General features: G+C 40.4%; 2 protein-coding genes across 2 annotated transcripts in view; one reads left to right on the top strand and one right to left on the bottom strand.

Moving 5' to 3' along the window:
- LOC125801526 (zinc finger protein 3-like) overlaps nt 1-13,702 on the top strand; it is a 63,661-nt gene extending 49,959 nt beyond the window's left edge. Inside the window, exon 2 of the mRNA XM_049478332.1 lies at nt 13,294-13,702. Coding sequence (XP_049334289.1) covers nt 13,294-13,367 — 74 coding nt within the window. The 3' untranslated portion in view covers nt 13,368-13,702. The remainder of the gene's footprint in view (nt 1-13,293) is intronic.
- LOC125801477 (zinc finger protein 239-like) overlaps nt 1-25,359 on the bottom strand; it is a 558,408-nt gene that overhangs the window by 486,389 nt on the left and 46,660 nt on the right. The gene's annotated exons all lie outside the window — the stretch shown is intronic.

Below are 25,359 nucleotides of genomic sequence, written 5' to 3'. Positions count from 1 at the left end.
AATTGTTAACACACGCTGTTAATTTGCAATCAGAAACAAGTTACTATTTTTTCAAGTTTTTTTTTTTTTTTTACGGCGCCAAGTTTGACCCTAAGTTTTGCTGTAATCTGCCCTGCATCTGCCCAACATGCAGATTTTTTTTCTGGATGAATGACTAAAATGCTCCAATCCAGTATACAGCTGTAACGCTCTGGTTCCACACCCCGCGTGGTGCCGATAATCTAGGCTAAGTTGCTAATAAGCTATACAGATAACCGAATTGTAATTTCAATTACCATTACTACCGAAGCGTATTGCTGCCACTTATGAGAAAATAAATATCTTAAACATGTCGTAATATCGAGTTCATATTTCTTTGGCTTTTATGTGTTTTCATAAGAGGCTTGTGACGTGTTTCTTGAGCAGGACACTTTAAATTGACAACCGTATGCAAATCTTCAGCATATGTTTTGAAATTCAAATTTTTTTCCATCATTATATACTGTTAAAAGTGACTATATGGGAAGCTTAAAACCTTAGTTTTGCCGATTTCACTATAATATGCACAAGAAACAGTGTCTGATTGATCCAAGTTGTAATGTAAATCAAATAAACATCTTAAAACATTTTATTGTTATTATTTTAGACCAGGTTTTCTCATTTTATGTAGTGTTATATCTAAAAGAGCACTTTTAAATAAGTTATTTAAAGAAGGCGAGACATACATCGTTAAAAATGCTTCTATTAAGGAAGAACCGCCTTAACCGCCAAAAATGCTTCTTGCACAGGGTTCAGGTTTCTTCCACCTGCACTGAGTGTGTCTGAGGACTGAGGTCAAGCTCGACATGGAGACCATTTACCCACCAACAGAGGTCACTGCCCTGTAAGATGCAAAGCTTTTCACTGGGAAAAACAAACGTAATAAAAAATAAATAAAAAATAATAACAACAGTATCACGTGGTGCTCCGGGATTTGAACCCCCGCAAGCCATGAAAAGGGGCTGAATGCGCCGGATAATCTCACTGCGCCACCATGGCATGTGTGGCTGTGGCAGCCCTTAGAACAGAGTAGGACGATCAGGTGGGAAATGAGAACAAAGAAAGTCCAAACAAACAAAATTCTAAGTAAACAGCCTACTGGGAAATAGTAAAGAGTGGTGGGGGTTTATACGAGGAAGAACGTCTCTGGTCCTGTATTTATTTTTATTTCTCTCTTTTATTTATTTATTTGTTTTTTTCTCTCTCACTCAGAGAAGGGAGTGGAGAGGAAAAGACAGCAAGGAAAGAAAGATATAGGTTGGCTACAGACCACTGGAAAAAAGGGGAAAGGCACAGAGGGCAACAGGCTTCTCTGGGAAGAGATAAACAGAAACACAGTTGACTGCTCTGGAGGAACAGGTCCAGCCCTCACTGTGTGTTCTTTTCTTTTCATTTCTTTTCTTTTCAACAAACTGGAGTGATCTCACTCTCAACATGAGGGTTAAGACTCTGGGCTGGGGTGCATATGAGCCCAGCTTTTAAAGCTTGCACACAGCTGTCGCCAATCGACCCTGATTATTGCCAGAGGTGTAGCGTGGCCTTCCCCTAGTGGTCGGAGGGCCGTGGTCTGGGCGAGTCCTCACATTAAGCCTAGTCTTGGACTACGCAGCATTTAGAATTAAGGTTTTTCATTAAAATGAATATGTAGTCTAGGACTAGGTTTGATCCCTGTCTAAGCAGATAGGTCTTTTTACATTTTTAGTGTAAAATAAATATTCAGGTTATTTTGCTGAATCTTGTGACTGTAAAAAGGTAACATGTTTTGTGAGTGTTTTTTCTTTCTCTCTCTCTTTAGGTGAGCTCTATCTGAACCACTGTCTCTGGAGAGGACATCTCTCTGAGGGATGTCACCATTGAAGATGAGGGGTCTCTGTGGTCATTTCTCTCTGGATGGAGGCAGACACTCTTCCACCAAAGGACCTCCTGAAAAAGTTTGCAGGAGCTTCCTGTGAACAGGAGCCCACTGCTACTGCAATTCTCAAAAAAGAAGAGGGATCCTTGCTGGACATTTCTAAGAAGAATCAACAAAGCTGCGTCTTTGTTTTTCCTGTAACGGTTAACAGTTGTTCAGTGTTCGGGTTATGTAACCAGTGCAGGAGATGCCACTGTGTTGTAAAAAAATTAAAACAATAGTTATTCAACGGTTCTTTAAATAAAACGTATATATATATATATATATATATATATATATATATATATATATATATATATATATATATATATATATATATATATATATATGGGCAGAAAGGGCAGGAAACATGCTGGACAGGACCCCAACCCATACCAGGCTCACTCTTTTATTATTGGTTCATTTTTTGAATATTTTTTTTATTTAAAGCTTTGCTATGAGATGCCAGTTAATCCATGTTTACTGTTCACATTGAAAACAATAAACAATGTTTGCTTGGTTCCTCTGTCTTTTCATCATTACCATCACCAGTATTATAGAATGAATATTGTACCACTTTACTTTAAGGTCCACAAACATCATGAACTCATGAAGAATTGATACTTAATTAACGCTGAATATTTTTGTTATATGAGGTGTTGGCGGATCCTTTGGTTTTTACCTCAATTTCCTAATATAAAGAGCTGAATCAACATCATAAATAACTCATGTCACTGTGTGTCCCTACATGAACTCATACATTAACACATGTACGAGACATGCTTACTTCATGTATATTCATAATGACAGATGATGTATTATGTGCATGAATTAATGATAAATCACTCATAAAATACTGCATAAATTCATGCCATTTTCACAACGAATTCGTTTAAAACTGATATTTGCAACACTGTGTATGTAATAAATGCTAAAGTTGTACCAGATGGACTTCGCCCTCACTGTTATTGGTAAACTTCAAGTGATGCCCCAAGTTGTTTTTGTCATTCTATTAACAAATAAACTCTTAAACAATTCATTCTTTATTTTACAAATAATTAGTTTAATACTGAAATCTGCATATGAATTTCGAATATTTTACAGGTGTGAAGTACCCTTCTATACAGAAATCAGGATGGTCCATTGTGATGTCAGAGAGTGATTTTACAGGGAGTAGGTGTGAATGACCTCAATTTATGGAAAGCTTTCAGAATACATAAATAGTAAGACTTTAGACAAGGTGAGCAACAAACAAGATCTGCTGCAGTACAATCTCCTTTTCAAGAATCTGCAGGACATCAAGAAGGTAAATGCAAAGAAAATGTAACCATAATATTTTAAATGAAATTTAGATAAAAAATAATTCTACCAGAATCAATGTCACAACAGCACTGATCTTTCCATAGTAATTAGTAAGTGCTGTTTGTTGGAGTTGTACAGGAGCAATCAGAGAATCTCTATAGTGGAAAAAACTCACTTCAGAATCTGCTCTGAATCTCAAGCCACTCGACAGAGTCTGAAATGTCTAAAAACCTATAAACATTTTTTTATTTTAAAAAGTATCAAACGTTTATAAATTATTTTAGCAAAATAATAATTTATAAACATTTGATACTTTATAGAATAAAAATTTTACTAATTGCCTCAAAACAGAACAACTATAACTGTTTCTTCACAGCAGAGATAATTATTAAAACTTTTTAAACTGCAGTTTTAATCATTTAAATGAGCTCTGTGTGTAACTCCAGCATCAGTAGCAGTAATGCTAGTAAATCTACTGAAAAAAAAAAACATTAGTTATAGAAAATGGAAATATAGGGGCATGTTTTCTTTCCTATTTTAGTGAAATACTTTGTTCTACTGTAAAATTTAAGGAAAACTCCAGAGAAGTAGTTATACAGTGTTTTAAATGAGAGTTTTAGCTGTTTACATTCAGCTCCATGCATTGAGGACTCCCTCGCGGGCTCCCTCTAGCGGTGATGGGGTATAATGTGATATAGCGGGGGAGGGGGCGGGGCTCTACATAGCCCGGATGAGGCTGAGCTGGGGGGTCTGTAGCTGGAGCGCCGGAGGAAGAGCAGAATCAGCTGAACTACAGAAGGTATGGAGAAATTCTCTCTCTCTCTCTCTTGTTGGAGGTTGGTTGATGTGTTGTAACAGTAAAGAGGTCATTATTTTTCTGTGATTTTATGTTGAACTACAATTTCCTGCACCAACAAGAGAACTGCTAGTCACTCTTCTGAGCATTTTTAGCGGGTATTGAAGCATATTTTACCTAATAATTAATTATTTCTGCCCCGGTCGGGTTATCAGCTCTGAGGTACAGCCGTTTCAGCGCCAAAACACTACATGTGACTGAGCCTGAAAATGTTTGTTCATGTGCTGTATTTACTTCTGTTTCATATTTTATAGATATATGTGCAGTTACAGATGCTTAATAATCGTTTGGGATTATTTTTGTTGTGTATGTGCAGGAATGTTGTGGTTCTGTTTATTTAATTAATGTAAATGATCAGTTCTGGAGCACATATCTTCAGCTCTTACCACGTTTAACCACGAACGATCTAGAAAAAAGGGCTGAAGAGGGATATTTATTAACAAGAGCAGTTTTGTTAAATGAATACAGCAACTGTGTAGAGGAGTACATCACTAATATTGAAGGAGTGCAGTGTTGGGAAGGTTACTTTTAAAATGTAATCCCTTACAGATTACTGATTACATCACTCAAAATGTAATTTGTAACGTAATCAGTTACATTACTTCAAGTGAGTAACGTAATCTGATTACTTTGGATTACTTACAATATTGTCATTTTTTTAAGCCTGAATGAATGTAGCAACCACATACTGCATATTATTATTTTATTTTTCTTTTCAGTTAACAGATAGATAAACAAATAAAACAGCCTTTTCAATCACTCTATAAAAATACTTATGAAACCATTTCATCAAACAATTCTATGAAACACTTCTATAAATTGATGATAAAACCATTAAAAAACATTAAAAAACAAACAATGTAACAACAACTGTAAGCTATCTATTTGCAGGTTTGCCACCAGTGTTAATTTTGACAACAAATTTTGATTTAGTCTTAGTCATAGTTTTGTGATGAAAATAGCACAATTTAGTCATCTGAAATGTTTTTAGTTTTAGTCGACTTAATGTCATAAGAATATAGTCTACTAAAATTACAGTAAATTTAGTCGACTAAAATGTAAAGGGTGTAAATGTAAATGCTTTTTCATCAGTTCCCTTAAATTATTATTATTATTAACTATACACTTACGAAATGAATACGAAGTTAAACATTTAATAACCACTTGAGTAATATTGTTAATGTTTGAATGTGGAATATATTTAAATATGATTTAATGTATATTATAATTATTATTGTAGGTGTGTGACTATACATATTTTACATTTAAAATTTGTTTTAGAAATCAGGTCATAAAACATCTGAATAGTTAAAGGGACATGCTATTTGCACCCGGGTGTATGCAGCAGTGTGTGCTATTTGCACCCGGGTGTACATAGCAGTGTGTGCTATTTGCACCCGGGTGTACATAGTAGTGTGTGCTATTTGCACCCGGGTGTACATAGCAGTGTGTGCTATTTGCACCCGGGTGTACGCAGCAGTGTGTGCTATTTGCACCCGGGTGTACGCAGCAGTGTGTGCTATTTGCACCCGGGTGTACATAGCAGTGTGTGCTATTTGCACCCGGGTGTACGCAGCAGTGTGTGCTATTTGCACCCGGCTTTACATAGCAGTGTGTGCTATTTGCACCTGACATTATGGTTTTAGAAGAGATTAGTACTATTCTTTTGTGTTTTGTGACAAAACAAATTTTACTTACAGATTATTTTACAAGAGGTGAACATACTTTTGTTTGGGATTATGGGGTGGACCTCAAAGTTTGTTCTTATTGAATTTTGTTTTTCACTTGGGAGTCTCTTCTTTGTTTTTCTTTACCATGCTCTTAGAATTTGAATAGCATTTTAATTATCCTAAGTCGCTTGCCACTAATGACAGTAATCACATGCTACAGTATATACTACATTATAATATACACCGCCAGTGATAAATTATAATATTAAAACAAAATGTAAGTTAATATAAAGTCTGTAGCACCCTTATGTAGCACACTGTATGATGTGTGTGTGTGTATATATATATATATATATATATATATATATATTTACTTTCTATGTGTGTGTGCGTGTGTGTGTGTATATGTGTATATATATATATACGTATATATGTATATGTATATGTGTATATATATATATATATATATATATATATATATATATATATATAAAATTACTTTCTACCAGTACATTATTATCAGCCACTTTAATTTAATTTAATTTCACAGAATGCAGATGACAGATTTGACTTTTTAAATTATTTTTTTCTAGATAGTTTGTAATTTTTTTAAAGAAGTGAACTGGGTTTTTTATTATTTACATCATGTTTAAAAACATGTAACAAACAACCCAAAGAACAAGGTTTCTTAACATGCCTATACCAGGCGTGAGCAAGTGGGGTATAAAGCCCCAGCATTGAGCTATAGAGAAGTGGAACTGTGTTCTCTGGAATTATGGTATTTTTAGGTTGAGGTGGGATGTGGAGTGGGGGAGTGTGGGGGCAATGGGTAGGATGGGGGGTGGGGGTGGTGGGGGGAAATGGGAGGGTGGGGGGGCTGGCGGGGACCTCACAAGATTTAGTCTTTATTAGTCCCTGCTGCTACAATTCGATCCCGAATGTATAGCCGGATCTCGTTCAATTGGCTGTGGCTTATGGATGCAGGAACTCCAAATTTCAAAAGGGCTTCAGCATTCTGAAAAATCACACACAAACACACACACACACACACAGAGTGAACACACATCCACTTCTTTTTAAGAAGCTGGTTAGTGAATTCAAGTGTTTTGTGGAACAGGAATATCACTAAAATCTGCAGGTCAGGTTGTCTCCAGGAACATCAGGTTGGAAAACACTGGACTTAAGCCAGGCCTACAATTTAGTGCTTGATCAGAAGTGAAAGAATTTTGAGAGAGCAAACAAGTATACCTTTTTACCCTACGATCAAACTCCAGAATAACAAGCTACTTTTATTTCACAACTGCGCCCTCAGCACAGGGAAATACATGGCAACATAACATTTGCAACGGCTAATTTGTCAAAATATTCTCTTCTTCAAATTCACAGTTTACTGTAGTCACATTTTCAAAACTCTAAATACACATCATCTGTCTGTTGTGGACTATACTACTGATATAATTCATTTTGCTATCATACAATATGCATTCAATTAGCATGTTTTTACCATGCTTACATTTTCTGTACACATGAGATTACCAACAAAGTTACTCTTTACCTAATATTCAATACCTAATGTATTTAAATACAGTATTAAACAGCTACCTCTGTAGCTTTTGTAGTTTTTTACTGAGTGACTGTATACTATTTTTTGTCTACTCTACACCAGTAGTTTTTTTTCTTATTCAGGACATTCCAAATTGTTGTGCTTGCTATGCCCAAAGTTTGTCCAATGACTCTGATTGATTGATTTCCTTCTTTCCTCAGCTTCAAAATGGCTTGCTTTTCTCTCATAGACAGCTCTCTGGTCTTCATGTTTCTCTTATAAAAAAGACCTACTTTATAGGTTTAAACCCAGGCCAAATGTAGAATAGTCATGCAGAGCTATTTAATGTATGAACAATCAACCTTAAAGGCAACACGTGGTCAATAAGAAACCTGTCAGTCACATGTTTCAATAGTTTTGCTCAGTTGAGAAATGGGTGGGTTCAGACAATAGGTGGAGTATTTTTCAACATTTAAATACCAGAAAATAGAAGCTTACATTCTATGTTTTGCCTCATGTTCATCCTTTGATCTTAAACCCAAATGTCTTTAGTGTACAACAAAAACACGGGAATTTGACTTGCTGTTCTAATACTTTTGGACGGGACTGCATGTAGCTCTGAAGCAGAGAGCATACATTAGTGTTTTGTAGGAATTAATTGAATAGAAAGTGCTTTTGTGGATGAAATTAAATTTCATTGTATGAGGTAGGTGTGTTTCTGTCTAAAGTTTAGAAGTTTAGAAGTATCTCAAGTACTGAGAAACGCTTGTTAGCAGTTTACAGTTAAAAACTGTATATTCAACAGCGGTTCTGTAATGTTTTTCTTGCTCTGACTATATAATACAATGATAGTTCTTCTCTGTAACAAATTCACAGTTTTTAAGTTTATCATATAACACAAATTAAATGGTATTACCATCAAAGCAAATACACCGCAGCTGGAGCCATCTTCTTGAGTCACAGTTGGAATGCTTCCACTTGTCCATCCCTCTAGCTTCTCTCCGGTAATGGCCCTTTCCCTCATGAAATTCCTATAAATATATAAGTAGTTTTCAAATGCCTTAGTGTGACTGCCTAGATTTTCTTTGTGTATTTTTTCGGTGGCGTTTTAGGGCAACTCTTAATTAGAGAATAAAGTCTATATAACGAGATTAAAGTCGTAATATTACGAGATTAGCCGAGACACACACCGAGACAGTCGTCTTGTTTCAGTAAAAGGTTTATTTCCTTTATTCATGACTGGAATTTACAGTATTTATGTTCGTTTGGTAGCAAAAACTAAAATGCGGTGGAAAGCCTCCGTGTCGCGCCGCGCGCTCTCCCCGCACAGAGGAATCTCGCAGCGCAGAGCCGAAAGCTGTAACACTAGAACATTAATAATAAGCAGGTTAGAAACGTAGATAACTGACGGTGATCATGCATGATCTGTTATGAGATCCTGAGATCACCGTCATTTATCTACGTTTCTAACTGACGGTATGTGCTCTTTTCCCTCCGTGCCCTGCGCTGCAGGCCAAGCAGTTACAATTAAAATCAAAATACTGCGGCTTTAATCTCGTAATATTACGACTTTAATCTCGTTATATTAGACTTTATTCTCTAATTAAGAGTTGCCCTAAAACGCCACCGCAGAAGGCATGAACATCGCCGGAGACTGTGTTTATCCTGCCTGTGCATGCATGAACTAGAAATAAGAGTTGGCTTAATCGTTCGCTGGAATAAAAGAAATCGTTCGCACGAATTAGAGAAATTGTTGGCATGAACTGCTACATCGTTCGCTTGATTTAATTTTTTTTTTTTTACCCACGGCCCCTCCCGGGCTCTGTACTAGCCAGCAATAAGCTAGCTAGCTAGCTAAATTAATCAGAATAAGCAACAAAATACAAAACTTTTTACTTAATAACTAAGATAAGGTTAGATACAAGTTACCTAACTGCCTCAAACTTTAATTCAATCAAATAACTTAAACTGAGACCCACCAAAACACTAGCTTAGCTTATTCGTTTTCAGTCAACAGTGTTCGATAGATAATAATTCTCACTCTGTCTTAAATATTTATCTTAAAATGTAGAGTTAAATTGAGTGATGGGCCTTTTATACATAAATAATAACCAAATTCTGCTTACCATTTCCTATGGTCTCCGTTTCCCCATCTGTGAATTTGCGCGTTTTCGCTCCCTCGCATTCATTGGTAGACATGCGCAGATGAGTTCTCTTTCTTTTTTTTTAATTAAGGGGTGAAAATAGCCTTGCTGTGTGGCACGTGCTATTTGCACCCGGGTGCAAATAGACACTCCGATAGTTAAATTATAGTTTGAACAGAGCTGTGGAAGCAAAAACAGCTTTTAAATGATCTAGTTTTATCTCCAGTAGTAACCCAGCACACCTACTGTAGCTACAGTCTATAAATGAGATCAAAAATACACATTCACACACTGTCCTGTAGAGATGCTCTCAGGATGTACTGAGAGACTTCATGAGTTAAAGTGAGAAACTGATGAGAAAGTGCTGTAAGGAACTTTACACAGACTTTTGGGTTCATAGATTCACTTATTTTATTGTTTTATTTTGGAGATATTATTGAGTTCCTTTCTGACTTGTTCCTGCTTTAACACTAGCTATATCTTTCCCACTGTGAGACTAAACAAACGATCGGATCTTAATGAGTGAGTTCTGTATCAGTTCTGTGTTTTAGTGCTTTGCCGAGTTAAACACATCAGCTCATGAAATAACATCAGTATTAAAACGCTGATCTCTGCATGGAGGAGATCTGTGTGACTGCTCTGCAGAAGCTGAAAGATTAGTGGTGTTTTTACCGGAGATGGAGTCGCTCCATGCGGTTTACACGTTATCTTGTTTTTTGCAACGTCAAAGGAGAAATATATCGCCTCTCCCCTCTCTCTCTCTCCCTGCTGAACACTGTCGAGTTAACTTCCCATACGAGCTCCGTAACGACAGGCTAATTCCCCGGTTTGTAACTGAGCGCGCGGCGCTACTGCAGGAGAGGCGGGTACTGATTGGATGAGTACCCCGCTTATCCCGCCTCTCCACCTCCGCTAAAGTAGCAGTGATTGGATCTCTTCCTAACTGGTCCCTACCTTTCACAGAATTAAATCTGTCTGATTGGATTTAGTCCCTGCCAAACATTTTCATCTCGTTTTTATTCGTTGACCAAAATGTCAGTTAATTTCGTCTCGTTGTGTTTGCGTTTTGTCAGTGTTGGATTGGAAGAGCAAAAATAAAGTACCGCAATGTAATCCTTTTATTTTAGCAGAGTAACTGTAATCTGATTACCACTTACTGAAGCAGTAACTGTAACGGATTACAGTTACTTATAATTTGTAATCTGATTACGTAACGCCGTTACATGTAATCCGTTACTTCCCAAAACTGAAGGAGTGTTAAGGTTTTAGCCATCATTAGATAACCTTGCTAATGCTATCTAGCTGGCGCTAGCCCCACTCTCCAAGCCCGGTGAACAGTGCTGCTAATGCTGCAGGCTATCTAGTGTTAACTTATAAGTTAAGTCTAGGTTAGCTTCTAGGTTAGCTATTTAAATTAAGGCTAGGTTAGCTACACATAACTTGTAAATTAAAACTGGATCAGTTAGTTATAATGTATAAAATAAAGCTAGGTTTGCTAGTTGTAATAATTTATAATATAATAATAATTATAGTAATGTATTATAACTTATGTTGTTTAAAAATAAGCTAGGTTAGCTAGTTATAACTTATAAATTAAAGCTAGGTTAGCTAGTTATAATAATTTATAATATAATAATAATAATTTATAATTTATATAATTAAAAAATAAAGCTAGGTTAGCTAGTTGTAACTTATAAATTAAAGCTAGGTTAGCTAGTTGTAACTTATAAATTAAAGCTAGGTTAGCTTAACTCTCTCAGTCTGGTGATGTTGAGCAGTGTAGTCTGTGTTATGTTGTCCGTACAACTACATGACTACAGTACTTTTAACAGACTAAAGTCTGACTCTTCCCATCTGAAGACAAATCACAGACTTTTTACACAAATACTTTTTTTTCTCACTATATTCAAAGGATTTTGATCTACATATACCAAAAAAAACATGTCTTGAACTCAGGAGTGCCCATCACTGTTAGCCTGAAGCTAATGTGGTGGAAAATAATGAACTGTTATCAGGAGTTGTAAAAAAAAAAATCAGGTTTGGTTAATATGTGTGGGATCTTTTATAAATTAGTGTAAAGGAAAAGGATTTGGACAGCATTGGTCACGTCATCAATGTAGAACGAATCAAGCATCTGCACTGTGATTCAAAGTAATGCGTGTTGTTTTTTCGGCACGTGTGTTACGACCTGGTCTAGGTCAGCCTGTAACATAGAAAAAAGAGGCCCCCATGCCCTCCTGGTTCCCCAACCACACATACTCCTGTTAGTCAAAAGGTTTAGTTTATTTAACAAATTGTAAAGAATACAAGGCTTAGGTCAAAGGGGAGGCAACAATTAGGGATGAAATAAAAAATTATAAACAAAACAAAACTAATTTAAAGATTAAGAAAACTAACTTACCTAACAAAGAAAAGAAAAAGAAATACAAATTTCTAACCTAACTCCCTAATTAAACAAACCAAGAGAAAGCATAGAAAAATAAACTCTTTCTCCCACTGAGAGAACTTGTAAGAATAAGCTTATTTCCTCCCCACTGAGAGACCAGACACAACAGTGTTCACACCAAAGAACATGATTTTACCATCAGCTTAGTTCTAACACTTTCACCGGCTACAAACTTTGCATAGACCATGCGGCAGGGAACCAGAAACACACAGGAGCCATGTTGGAAGCCAAGCACCACCCTCGCACTTCCTGTTCCCTTTTATGGTTGGTTCCCCCTGGTGGTGACCAACCAGTTTGGTTAAATGGCATCATGCAGTAACCTGCAGTAGGAAGGCACACTCAAACAGAAAGAAAAAAACAATAATCAGCCATTGTGACCTATAGGGTTGTAACACATGCCTCAAAGCTTAAGATTTAGGGGTAACCTCACTATTTCTTTCTTTCTTTCTTTAAGTTCTCAGTGTCTAGTGAGACCAGATAAGAATCAAGAGTGTCTGAACAGTGGGCAGTCCTTATAAAGGCACTAAACAGGTGGCTAGAGGACCACCAGCACCCTTTTATGGTAATATGAAGATGTCCCAGTAGTTTTGTCTGTATAGTGTAACTGATTTTAGGCAGTTCTCTTCAGTTTATTGACCTGCTTTTTATCATTCAATGCCATTTTCTTTGTGTTTTTCAGAAATAAAAATGTTCTCCTAAAATTCCTCACCAACAAACAGGATATTTATCAAAGAGCAGTGTTAAACTGCTGAAAGAGGTGAAGCACAAGCCATCCAGAAGAATCTCCAGAACACGCAGAAATTGTTTGATACATTTAACATACAAATAAAGCCAAGTCCTGACATGGAGAAACATCAGCACTCTGTCAAGAGTTTTACTAAACAGAGTACTCTCAAAAATCACCAGCGCATTCACACAGGAGAGAAACCGTATCACTGCTCAGACTGTGGGAAGAGATTTATTGAACAGAGTACTCTCAAACGACACCAGCGTATTCACACAGGAGAGAAACCGTATTACTGCTCAGACTGTGGGAAGAGTTTTAATAGACTGGGGACTCTAAAACTACATCAGCGCATTCACACAGGAGAGAAACCGTATCACTGCTTCCAGTGTGGGATGAGTTTTACTGTACAGAGTAATCTCAAAATACACCAGCGCATTCACACAGGAGAGAAACCGTATTACTGCTCAGACTGTGGGAGGAATTTTAATCATCAGAGTAATCTCAGAAACCACCAGCGCATTCACACAGGAGAGAAACCGCATCATTGCTCAGACTGTGGGAAGAGTTTAACTACACAGAGTAAACTCAAAAATCACCAGCGCATTCACACAGGGGAGAAACCATATTACTGCTCAGACTGTGGGAAGTGTTTTACTACTCAGAGTGAACTCAAAAAACACCAGCGCATTCACACAGGAGAGAAACCGTATCACTGCTCAGACTGTGGAAAGAGTTTTACTAAACAGAGTGATCTCAAACGACACCAGTGAATTCACACAGGAGAGAAAACTATCCCACATTTGTCCCACAGCAATTAAAAGTGCAAATCGTAAATCTTTCAGACAGAATACCTTATTCTACATAAATGTTTCACTTTGTCACTTGGGACACGTTCCACAAGAAACAAACATGAACTGAATTTAACAATGGATTTTACAGGTTCAGCAAAATGAATCTTACCCAGGAATGAGGTTTATTGAATTCCATGTTATGTTTTCTCGTATGTTTGATATTCCAGGACATTCTTTGTGAGACAGAGCTCAGTTCTGAAGAAGGGGAGGTAATTTGGGTTTGAGCGAGGGCACTGCCAGTGTTTGGACCAGATATTGGACCAGATATTAGATTAGCATAACTTAGTCTTTAAAATTTAAATGTCATAGTTGTTAGGAGTAGAGTAGGATTCGTAGATTGCAACTAAACTTTTAGGCCCATCTGTATGAAAGAAGAAATGAAAACAGCACCTGAGGAACTCCAGAGAGAGTGCTCCCAAAAGTGAGATCCAGAGCCACAGAGAGACAACACTGTGCTGGGTACTGCCGTGTGGACCGGAAGAGCATCTAGACTCTGCAGAGAGGCCAACAAATTCCTTTCCAACCGTTAAATAAAACGCTTCAGTCGTAGTTCCCATACTGAAATCAACCCACTCCAGGTTTGTGTAGCGCAGTAAGGTTGCAGGCTCATTCACTCCCTCTGCTGCTGTTCTCGTTTGTCTATGTCTGATTAAAAATCTGTTAGCATAGAGGGATATAGATGGATATTTGGTTGTTGTATTACTCAAGTTTTATACTCTCTTATCTTATCCTTATTAAGGTTTTTTAAGCTCCACATTTACTAAGAATATCCAAATCATGTAGTTTCTTAATTGTTTTTATCCACTACAAACTATTATCTTTCTATTGCTTCACATCTATGTTTACTCATCTGGGTGTTTTAATAAACAGCTTTTTTATTGCAGATCTGCATCTCATTGTGTTTTTTCAACATATATTTTACATGAAACCTATAGGCCTGAGATTGTCTTATGTTATTATTTGTTACATACTAAAAGGTGGCCAACGGAGAAATCCAGTGTGAAATGGATTTGTGTTGAAGTGAAACATAATAGTCCATTTAAGATTGAAATAGAGAAAAAGGTTTTTTTATTATTGGTTCTGGCATTTGCTATTTTACTAACCAAATGTATAAACAAAGCATTTCCTGTTTTACTGACTATTATTATTGGTAACTTGCTTAGCTAAATATCCAAATACAGCATTTGCTGTTTAACTGACCATTATTATTGGTAGCTAGCCTAGCTAAATGTACAAACAAAGCAGTTGCTTTTTTACTGACCAATGTAATGTTTCAGCACTAGTAACAGTGTTTCAAGTCCGGTAAATTTGTTTTATTTCTTGCAATTTTTTTTCTTGTAATTTCTGTTCTCTTTCAAGCATTCATTCGGTATCTCACTATGGGATACACCCCTCTTGCATATTTCTCATGTAGCCCAGGGTAAAAAATGTAAAACTCCCTAGTTCTAAAATAGATACACTAATAAATACAGTAATAATTAAAGTCTTATAAATGCAAAGTGATGGTTTAAAAGAGTACTAAACATGTTCAAAATAGTCATTGTGTTTGTGTAAATAGTTTAAAAAGAAAAGCAGTACAGAATACATATTTCATTTTTTCTTGTGTTTTTGCAAGAAGGTCACTTAAAAGTGATTAAGGGATCTACTGAGGGAGAAGTGTACAGGTGAGGGTGGAGTAGAGGATTGGAACAGGCCCGCCCACGGGACGAGAGAGAACAGCGGAGATACGGGAGTAGCAGCGCGGGAGAGGCGAGGAGGATAAAGTTCCTCACAGGCTGAACTAAATTCACTAATAATCAGTATTAATTAAACTAACCGGTAATTTTAAGGACACTGAAGTCCATACTGAGAGTGTGCTGGTGGATAAAGCTGGGATAATCTCTCTATAAGTAAAGTTCTGTTAGCACTGTTAGCTTAGCCAGCTCGGCTAGCTGTGTTTAGCCTCGTGTATTAGCTGCTCTGCGCTAGCCGTGAACTCTCCGCTGCAGCGCCGCTCCGACAGACTGTTCCCCGGACTGACTCGCGCTCTCTCCGCCTCCACTGAACACCAGGACCGCTAACACTGCTAACCAGAGAGCGCTCTGAGTCCCCGCGTGGATCAGAGTTCCTCTGAGGGAAAACGCTCCGTGCTGCAGGACCCCGCGCTCTGCTCCCGCTCATATTCACTGAATCTGAGGTAAATCTGAAACTCTTATTTCTGCTCGTTAGAGTAAAGCGGACATTAAGCTCCGAACCAGACCTGCACCGTTTAGTTCTGTTCATTAGTGTGATTGCAGTAATGCAATCACAGTATTGATCTTCTTAAGTCTGTTTCTTATTATTATTAGTGTGATTGCAGTAATGCAATCACAGTATTGTTCTTCTTAAGTCTTATTCTTATTAGTGTGATTGCAGTAATGCAATCACAGTATTGTTCTTCTTAAGTCTTATTCTTATTATTATTATTATTAGTGTGATTGCAGTAATGCAATCACAGTATTGTTCTTCTTAAGTCTTATTCTTCTTCTTCTTCTTCTTATTAGTGTGATTGCAGTAATGCAATCACAGTATTGTTCTTCTTAAGTCTTATTCTTCTTCTTCTTCTTATTAGTGTGATTGCAGTAATGCAATCACAGTATTGTTCTTCTTAAGTCTTATTCTTCTTATTATTATTATTAGTGTGATTGCAGTAATGCAATCACAGTATTGTTCTTCTTAAGTCTTATTCTTCTTCTTCTTATTATTAGTGTGATTGCAGTAATGCAATCACAGTATTGTTCTTAAGTCTTATTCTTCTTCTTCTTATTATTAGTGTGATTGCAGTAATGCAATCACAGTATTGTTCTTCTTAAGTCTTATTCTTCTTCTTATTATTATTAGTGTGATTGCAGTAATGCAATCACAGTATTGTTCTTCTTAAGTCTTATTAGTGTGATTGCAGTAATGCAATCACAGTATTGTTCTTCTTAAGTCTTATTCTTCTTCTTCTTCTTCTTCTTCTTATTATTATTATTATTAGTGTGATTGCAGTAATGCAATCACAGTATTGTTCTTCTTAAGTCTTATTCTTATTATTATTATTATTATTATTATTATTATTAGTGTGATTGCAGTAATGCAATCACAGTATTGTTCTTCTTAAGTCTTATTCTTCTTCTTCTTATTATTATTATTAGTGTGATTGCAGTAATGCAATCACAGTATTGATCTTCTTAAGTCTGTTTCTTATTATTATTAGTGTGATTGCAGTAATGCAATCACAGTATTGTTCTTCTTAAGTCTTATTCTTCTTATTATTATTAGTGTGATTGCAGTAATGCAATCACAGTATTGTTCTTCTTAAGTCTTATTCTTATTATTATTAGTGTGATTGCAGTAATGCAATCACAGTATTGATCTTCTTAAGTCTTATTCTTCTTATTATTATTATTAGTGTGATTGCAGTAATGCAATCACAGTATTGATCTTAAGTCTTATTCTTCTTCTTCTTCTTCTTCTTATTATTATTATTATTAGTGTGATTGCAGTAATGCAATCACAGTATTGTTCTTCTTAAGTCTTATTCTTCTTCTTCTTATTATTAGTGTGATTGCAGTAATGCAATCACAGTATTGATCTTCTTAAGTCTTATTCTTCTTCTTCTTCTTCTTCTTCTTCTTCTTATTATTAGTGTGATTGCAGTAATGCAATCACAGTATTGTTCTTCTTAAGTCTTATTCTTCTTATTATTATTATTATTATTATTAGTGTGATTGCAGTAATGCAATCACAGTATTGTTCTTCTTAAGTCTTCTTCTTCTTCTTCTTCTTATTATTATTATTAGTGTGATTGCAGTAATGCAATCACAGTATTGATCTTCTTAAGTCTTATTCTTCTTCTTCTTCTTCTTCTTATTATTATTATTAGTGTGATTGCAGTAATGCAATCACAGTATTGATCTTCTTAAGTCTTATTCTTCTTCTTCTTCTTCTTCTTCTTCTTATTATTATTATTATTATTCCACCTGTTTTTTGTCCGGTTAACTAGTGCCGCAGTTTTCGAAATATCGACTTCGTTCAAAAGAGAAAACGTGCGTCCATATCGGGAATGGTGGGCTTGTATACAGCTTTCCGATCGGACTTACGTTTTTCGTAAAAACTTCGTAAGTACGCGTTTTTTTGCCCATTGAAAATGAATGGACAGAACTTTGCACGCCCGTGGACGTCGCAATTTTTGAAATACGAAGATGAAACCAATTGAGGACCTGTAGAACTTATTGAGCTCTTTCCGAAAATATGCGTTACGAAAAGTTACGTCGTACGGATTTCGTACGATTGTCGTACGAAGTGGCCCCATTGGAATGAATGGGGCAAATCGGAGGACGGCAGCTAGATCGAAGGACAGGTAGCTAGAACTCCAGTACTGTGTGTAATGGAGCAGCTATGGGATAAAACAGCGTTAGGTCAAAAGTTTGGACACCCCGGCCCCCCAGTACTGTGTGTAATGGAGCCACGGGTCAAAAGTTTGGACACCCCAGAGCCCCAGCACTGTGTGTAATGGAGCCACGGGTCAAAAGTTTGGACACCCCAGAGCCCCAGCACTGTGTGTAATGGAGCCACGGGTCAAAAGTTTGGACACCCCAGAGCCCAGTACTGTGTGTAATGGAGCCACGGGTCAAAAGTTTGGACACCCCAGAGCCCCAGCACTGTGTGTAATGGAGCTGCGGGTCAAAAGTTTGGACACCCCAGAGCCCCAGCACTGTGTGTAATGGAGTCACGGGTCAAAAGTTTGGACACCCCAGAGCCCCAGCACTGTGTGTAATGGAGCCACGGGTCAAAAGTTTGGACACCCCAGAGCCCCAGTACTGTGTAATGGAGCCACGGGTCAAAAGTTTGGACACCCCAGTGCCCCAATACTGTGTGTAATGGAGCAACTGGTCAAAAGTTTGGGTACCCCGGTCAGCTCTGCAATCACACTCGCAGTTTCTGTAGGAACTGCAATCTAGTTATTATTATTATTCCACCTGTTTTTTGTCCGGTTAACTAGTGCCGCAGTTTTCGAAATATCGACTTCGTTCAAAAGAGAAAACGTGCGTCCTTATCGGGAATGGTGGGCTTGTATACAGCTTTCCGATCGGACTTACGTTTTTCGTAAAAACTTCGTAAGTACGCGTTTTTTTGCCCATTGAAAATGAATGGGCAGAACTTTGCACGCCCGTGGACGTCGCAATTTTTGAAATACTAAGATGAAACCAATTGAGGACCTGTAGAACTTATTGAGCTCTTTCCGAAAATATGCGTTACGAAAAGTTACGACGTACGGATTTCGTACGAATGTCGTACGAAGTGGCCCCATTGGAATGAATGGGGCCAATCGGAGGACGGCAGCTAGATCGAAGGACAGGTAGCTAGAACTCCAGTACTGTGTGTAATGGAGCAGCTATGGGATAAATCAGCGTTAGGTCAAAAGTTTGGACACCCCGGCCCCCCAGTACTGTGTGTAATGGAGCCATGGGTCAAAAGTTTGGACACCCCGGCCCCCCAGTACTGTGTGTACTGGAGCCACGGGTCAAAAGTTTGGACACCCCCGAACGGCCAGAGCAACCTAGCGTGCATAGCTGATTGATGTATTTGCACGTTGCGTAGCAACGTGCAAACACCATTTAATCTAATTTATGCATATACATCACCTAGCAACCACCTAGAAACACCATAGCAACCACCACAGATACCATAGCAACACCTTAGCAACCGCCTAGCAACACCTTAGCAACCACCTAGCAACCACCTAGCAACACCTTAGCAACCTCCCCGGATACCATAGCAACACCTTAGCAACCGCCTAGCAACACCTTAGCAACCGCATAGCAACCACTTAGCAACACCTTAGCAACCACCCCGGATACCATAGCAACACCTTAGCAACCGCCTAGCAACCACCTAGCAACCACCTAGCAACCACCTAGCAACACCTTAGCAACCACCCCGGATACCATAGCAACACCTTAGCAACCGCCTAGCAACACCTTAGCAACCACCTAGCAACCACCTAGCAACACCTTAGCAACCACCCCGGATACCATAGCAACACCTTAGCAACCGCCTAGCAACACCCTAGCAACAACCTAGCAACCACCTAGCAACACCTTAGCAACCACCCTGGATACCATAGCAACACCTTAGCAACCGCCTAGCAACACCCTAGCAACCACCTAGCAACCACCTAGCAACACCTTAGCAACCACCCCGGATACCGTAGCAACACCTTAGCAACCGCCTAGCAACACCCTAGCAACCACCTAGCAACCACCTAGCAACACCTTAGCAACCACTCTGGATACCATAGCAACACCTTAGCAACCGCCTAGCAACACTCTAGCAACCACCTAGCAACCACCTAGCAACACCTTAGCAACCACCCCGGATACCATAGCAACACCTTAGCAACCGCCTAGCAACACCTTAGCAACCACCTAGCAACCACTTAGCAACACCTTAGCAACCACCACGGATACCATAGCAACACCTTAGCAACCGCCTAGCAACACCCTAGCAACCACCTAGCAACCACCTAGCAACACCTTAGCAACCACCCCGGATACCATAGCAACACCTTAGCAACCGCCTAGCAACACCCTAGCAACCACCTAGCAACCACCTAGCAACACCTTAGCAACCACCCCAGATACCATAGCAACACCTTAGCAACCGCCTAACAACACCCTAGCAACCACCTAGCAACACCTTAGCAACCACCCCGGATACCATAGCAACACCTTAGCAACCGCCTAGCAACCACCTAGCAACACCTTAGCAACCACCCAAGATACCATAGCAACACCTTAGCAACCGCCTAGCAACACCTTAGCAGCCACCTAGCAACACCTTAGCAACCACCCCGGATACCATAGCAACACCTTAGCAACCGCCTAGCAACACCCTAGCAACCACCTAGCAACCACCTAGCAACACATTAGCAACCACCCCGGATACCATAGCAACACCTTAGCAACCGCCTAGCAACACCCTAGCAACAACCTAGCAACCACCTAGCAACACCTTAGCAACCACCCTGGATACCATAGCAACACCTTAGCAACCGCCTAGCAACACCTTAGCAACCACCTAGCAACCACCTAGCAACACCTTAGCAACCACCCCGGATACCATAGCAACACCTTAGCAACCGCCTAGCAACACTCTAGCAACCACCTAGCAACCACCTAGCAACACCTTAGCAACCACCCCGGATACCATAGCAACACCTTAGCAACCGCCTAGCAACACCTTAGCAACCACCTAGCAACCACTTAGCAACACCTTAGCAACCACCCCGGATACCATAGCAACACCTTAGCAACCGCCTAGCAACACCCTAGCAACCACCTAGCAACACCATAGCAACCACCCCGGATACCATAGCAACACCTTAGCAACCGCCTAGCAACACCCTAGCAACCACCTAGCAACCACCTAGCAACACCTTAGCAACCACCCCGGATACCATAGCAACACCTTAGCAACCGCCTAGCAACACCTTAGCAACCACCTAGCAACCACCTAGCAACACCTTAGCAACCACCCCGGATACCATAGCAACACCTTAGCAACTGCCTAGCAACACCCTAGCAACCACCTAGCAACCACCTAGCAACACCTTAGCAACCACCCCGGATACCATAGCAACACCTTAGCAACTGCCTAGCAACACCCTAGCAACCACCTAGCAACACCTTAGCAACCACCCTGGATACCATAGCAACACCTTAGCAACCGCCTAGCAACACCTTAGCAACCACCTAGCAACCACTTAGCAACACCTTAGCAACCACCCCGGATACCATAGCAACACCTTAGCAACCGCCTAGCAACCACCTAGCAACCACCTAGCAACACCTTAGCAACCACCCCGGATACCATAGTAACACCTTAGCAACCGCCTAGCAACACCCTAGCAACCACCTAGCAACACCTTAGCAACCATCCCGGATACCATAGCAACACCTTAGCAACCGCCTAGCAATACCTTAGCAACCACCTAGCAACATCTTAGCAACCACCCCGGATACCATAGCAACACCTTAGCAACCACCTAGCAACACCTTAGCAACCACCTAGCAACACCTTAGCAGATACCAGCCAGCACTGCAATCACACTCGCAGTTTCTGCAGGAACTGCAATCTAGTTATTATTATTATTAGTGTGATTGCAGTAATGCAATCACAGTATTGTTCTTCTTAAGTCTTATTCTTCTTCTTCTTCTTATTAGTGTGATTGCAGTATGCAATCACAGTACTGTTCTTCTTAAGTCTTATTCTTATTAGTGTGATTGCAGTAATGCAATCACAGTATTGATCTTCTTAAGTCTTATTCTTCTTCTTCTTCTTCTTCTTCTTCTTCTTATTATTATTATTATTATTCCACCTGTTTTTTGTCCGGTTAACTAGTGCCGCAGTTTTCGAAATATCGACTTCGTTCAAAAGAGAAAACGTGCGTCCATATCGGGAATGGTGGGCTTGTATACAGCTTTCCGATCGGACTTACGTTTTTCGTAAAAACTTCGTAAGTACGCGTTTTTTTGACCATTGAAAATGAATGGGCAGAACTTTGCACGCCCGTGGACGTCGCAATTTTTGAAATACGAAGATGAAACCAATTGAGGACCTGTAGAACTTATTGAGCTCTTTCCGAAAATATGCTTTACGAAAAGTTACGACGTACGGATTTCGTACGATTGTCGTACGAAGTGGCCCCATTGGAATGAATGGGGCCAATCGGAGGACGGCAGCTAGATCGAAGGACAGGTAGCTAGAACTCCAGTACTGTGAGTGTATGGAGCAGCTATGGGATAAAACAGCATTAGGTCAAAAGTTTGGACACCCCGGCCCCCCAGTACTGTGTGTAATGGAGCCACGGGTCAAAAGTTTGGACACCCCGGCCCCCCAGTACTGTGTGTAATGGAGCCACGGGTCAAAAGTTTGGACACCCCCGAACGGCCAGAGCAACCTAGCGTGCATAGCTGATTGATGTATTTGCACGTTGCGTAGCAACGTGCAAACAACATTTAATCTAATTTATGCATATACATCACCTAGCAACCACCTAGCAACACCATAGCAACCACCACAGATACCATAGCAACACCTTAGCAACCACCTAGCAACACCTTAGCAACCACCCCGGATACCATAGCAACACCTTAGCAACCGCCTAGCAACACCTTAGCAACCACCTAGCAAACACCTAGCAACACCTTAGCAACCACCCCGGATACCATAGCAACACCTTAGCAACCGCCTAGCAACACCTTAGCAACCACCTAGCAACCACCTAGCAACACCTTAGCAACCACCCCGGATACCATAGCAACACCTTAGCAACCGCCTAGCAACACCTTAGCAACCACCTAGCAACCACCTAGCAACACCTTAGCAACCACTCCGGATACCATAGCAACACCTTAGCAACCGCCTAGCAACACCCTAGCAACCACCTAGCAACCACCTAGCAACACCTTAGCAACCACCCCGGATACCATAGCAACACCTTAGCAACCGCCTAGCAACACCCTAGCAACCACCTAGCAACCACCTAGCAACACCTTAGCAACCACCCCGGATACCATAGCAACACCTTAGCAACCGCCTAGCAACACCCTAGCAACCACCTAGCAACACCTTAGCAACCACCCTGGATACCATAGCAACACCTTAGCAACCGCCTAGCAACACCCTAGCAACCACCTAGCAACCACCTAGCAACACCTTAGCAACCACCCCGGATACCATAGCAACACCTTAGCAACCGCCTAGCAACACCCTAGCAACCACCTAGCAACCACCTAGCAACACCTTAGCAACCACCCCGGATACCATAGCAACACCTTAGCAACCGCCTAGCAACACCCTAGCAACCACCTAGCAACACCTTAGCAACCACCCCGGATACCATAGCAACACCTTAGCAACCGCCTAGCAACAACTTAGCAACCACCTAGCAACCACCTAGCAACACCTTAGCAACCACCCCGGATACCATAGCAACACCTTAGCAACCGCCTAGCAACACCTTAGCAACCACCTAGCAACCAGCTAGCAACACCTTAGCAACCACCCCGGATACCATAGCAACACCTTAGCAACCGCCTAGCAACACCTTAGCAACCACCTAGCAACACCTTAGCAACCACCCCAGATACCATAGCAACACCTTAGCAACCGCCTAGCAACACCTTAGCAACCACCTAGCAACCACTTAGCAACACCTTAGCAACCACCCCGGATACCATAGCCACACCTTAGCAACCACTTAGCAACACCTTAGCAACACCACAGCAGATACCAGCCAGCACTGCAATCACACTCGCAGTTTCTGTAGGAACTGCAATCTAGTTATTATTATTATTATTATTATTATTATTATTATTATTCCACCTGTTTTTTGTCCGGTTAACTAGTGCCGCAGTTTTCGAAATATCGACTTCGTTCAAAAGAGAAAACGTGCGTCCATATCGGGAATGGTGGGCTTGTATACAGCTTTCCGATCGGACTTACGTTTTTCGTAAAAACTTCGTAAGTACGCGTTTTTTTGCCCATTGAAAATGAATGGTCAGAACTTTGCACGCCCGTGGACGTCGCAATTTTTGAAATACGAAGATGAAACCAATTGAGGACCTGTAGAACTTATTGAGCTCTTTCCGAAAATATGCGTTACGAAAAGTTACGTCGTACGGATTTCGTACGATTGTCGTACGAAGTGGCCCCATTGGAATGAATGGGGCCAATCGGAGGACGGCAGCTAGATCGAAGGACAGGTAGCTAGAACTCCAGTACTGTGAGTGTATGGAGCAGCTATGGGATAAAACAGCATTAGGTCAAAAGTTTGGACACCCCGGCCCCCCAGTACTGTGTGTAATGGAGCCACGGGTCAAAAGTTTGGACACCCCGGCCCCCCAGTACTGTGTGTAATGGAGCCACGGGTCAAAAGTTTGGACACCCCCGAACGGCCAGAGCAACCTAGCGTGCATAGCTGATTGATGTATTTGCACGTTGCGTAGCAACGTGCAAACACCATTTAATCAAATTTATGCATATACATCACCTAGCAACCACCTAGAAACACCATAGCAACCACCCCGGATACCATAGCAACACCTTAGCAACCGCCTAGCAACACCATAGCAACCACCTAGCAACCATCTAGCAACACCTTAGCAACCACCCCAGATACCATAGCAACACCTTAGCAACCCCGTAGCAACACCTTAGCAACCACCTAGCAACACCTTAGCAACCACCCAGGATACCATAGCAACACCTTAGCAACCGCCTAGCAACACCTTAGCAACCACCTAGCAAACACCTAGCAACACCTTAGCAACCACCCTGGATACCATAGCAACACCTTAGCAACCGCCTAGCAACACCTTAGCAACCACCTAGCAACCACCTAGCAACACCTTAGCAACCACCCCGGATACCATAGCAACACCTTAGCAACCGCCTAGCAACACCTTAGCAACCACCTAGCAACCACCTAGCAACACCTTAGCAACCACCCCGGATACCATAGCAACACCTTAGCAACCACCTAGCAACACCCTAGCAACCACCTAGCAACCACCTAGCAACACCTTAGCAACCACCCCGGATACCATAGCAACACCTTAGCAACCGCCTAGCAACACCCTAGCAACCACCTAGCAACCACCTAGCAACACCTTAGCAACCACCCCGGATACCATAGCAACACCTTAGCAACCGCCTAGCAACACCTTAGCAACCACCTAGCAACCACCTAGCAACACCCTAGCAACCACCCCGGATACCATAGCAACACCTTAGCAACCGCCTAGCAACACCCTAGCAACCACCTAGCAACCACCTAGCAACACCTTAGCAACCACCCCGGATACCATAGCAACACCTTAGCAACCGCCTAGCAACACCTTAG

This window comes from Astyanax mexicanus, chromosome 4 (genome assembly GCF_023375975.1).
Source record: "Astyanax mexicanus isolate ESR-SI-001 chromosome 4, AstMex3_surface, whole genome shotgun sequence".
Classification (NCBI taxonomy): domain Eukaryota; kingdom Metazoa; phylum Chordata; class Actinopteri; order Characiformes; family Acestrorhamphidae; genus Astyanax; species Astyanax mexicanus.
The sequence above is the reverse complement of the archived record's forward strand: the minus strand, read 5'-3'. Positions and strand labels throughout refer to the sequence as shown.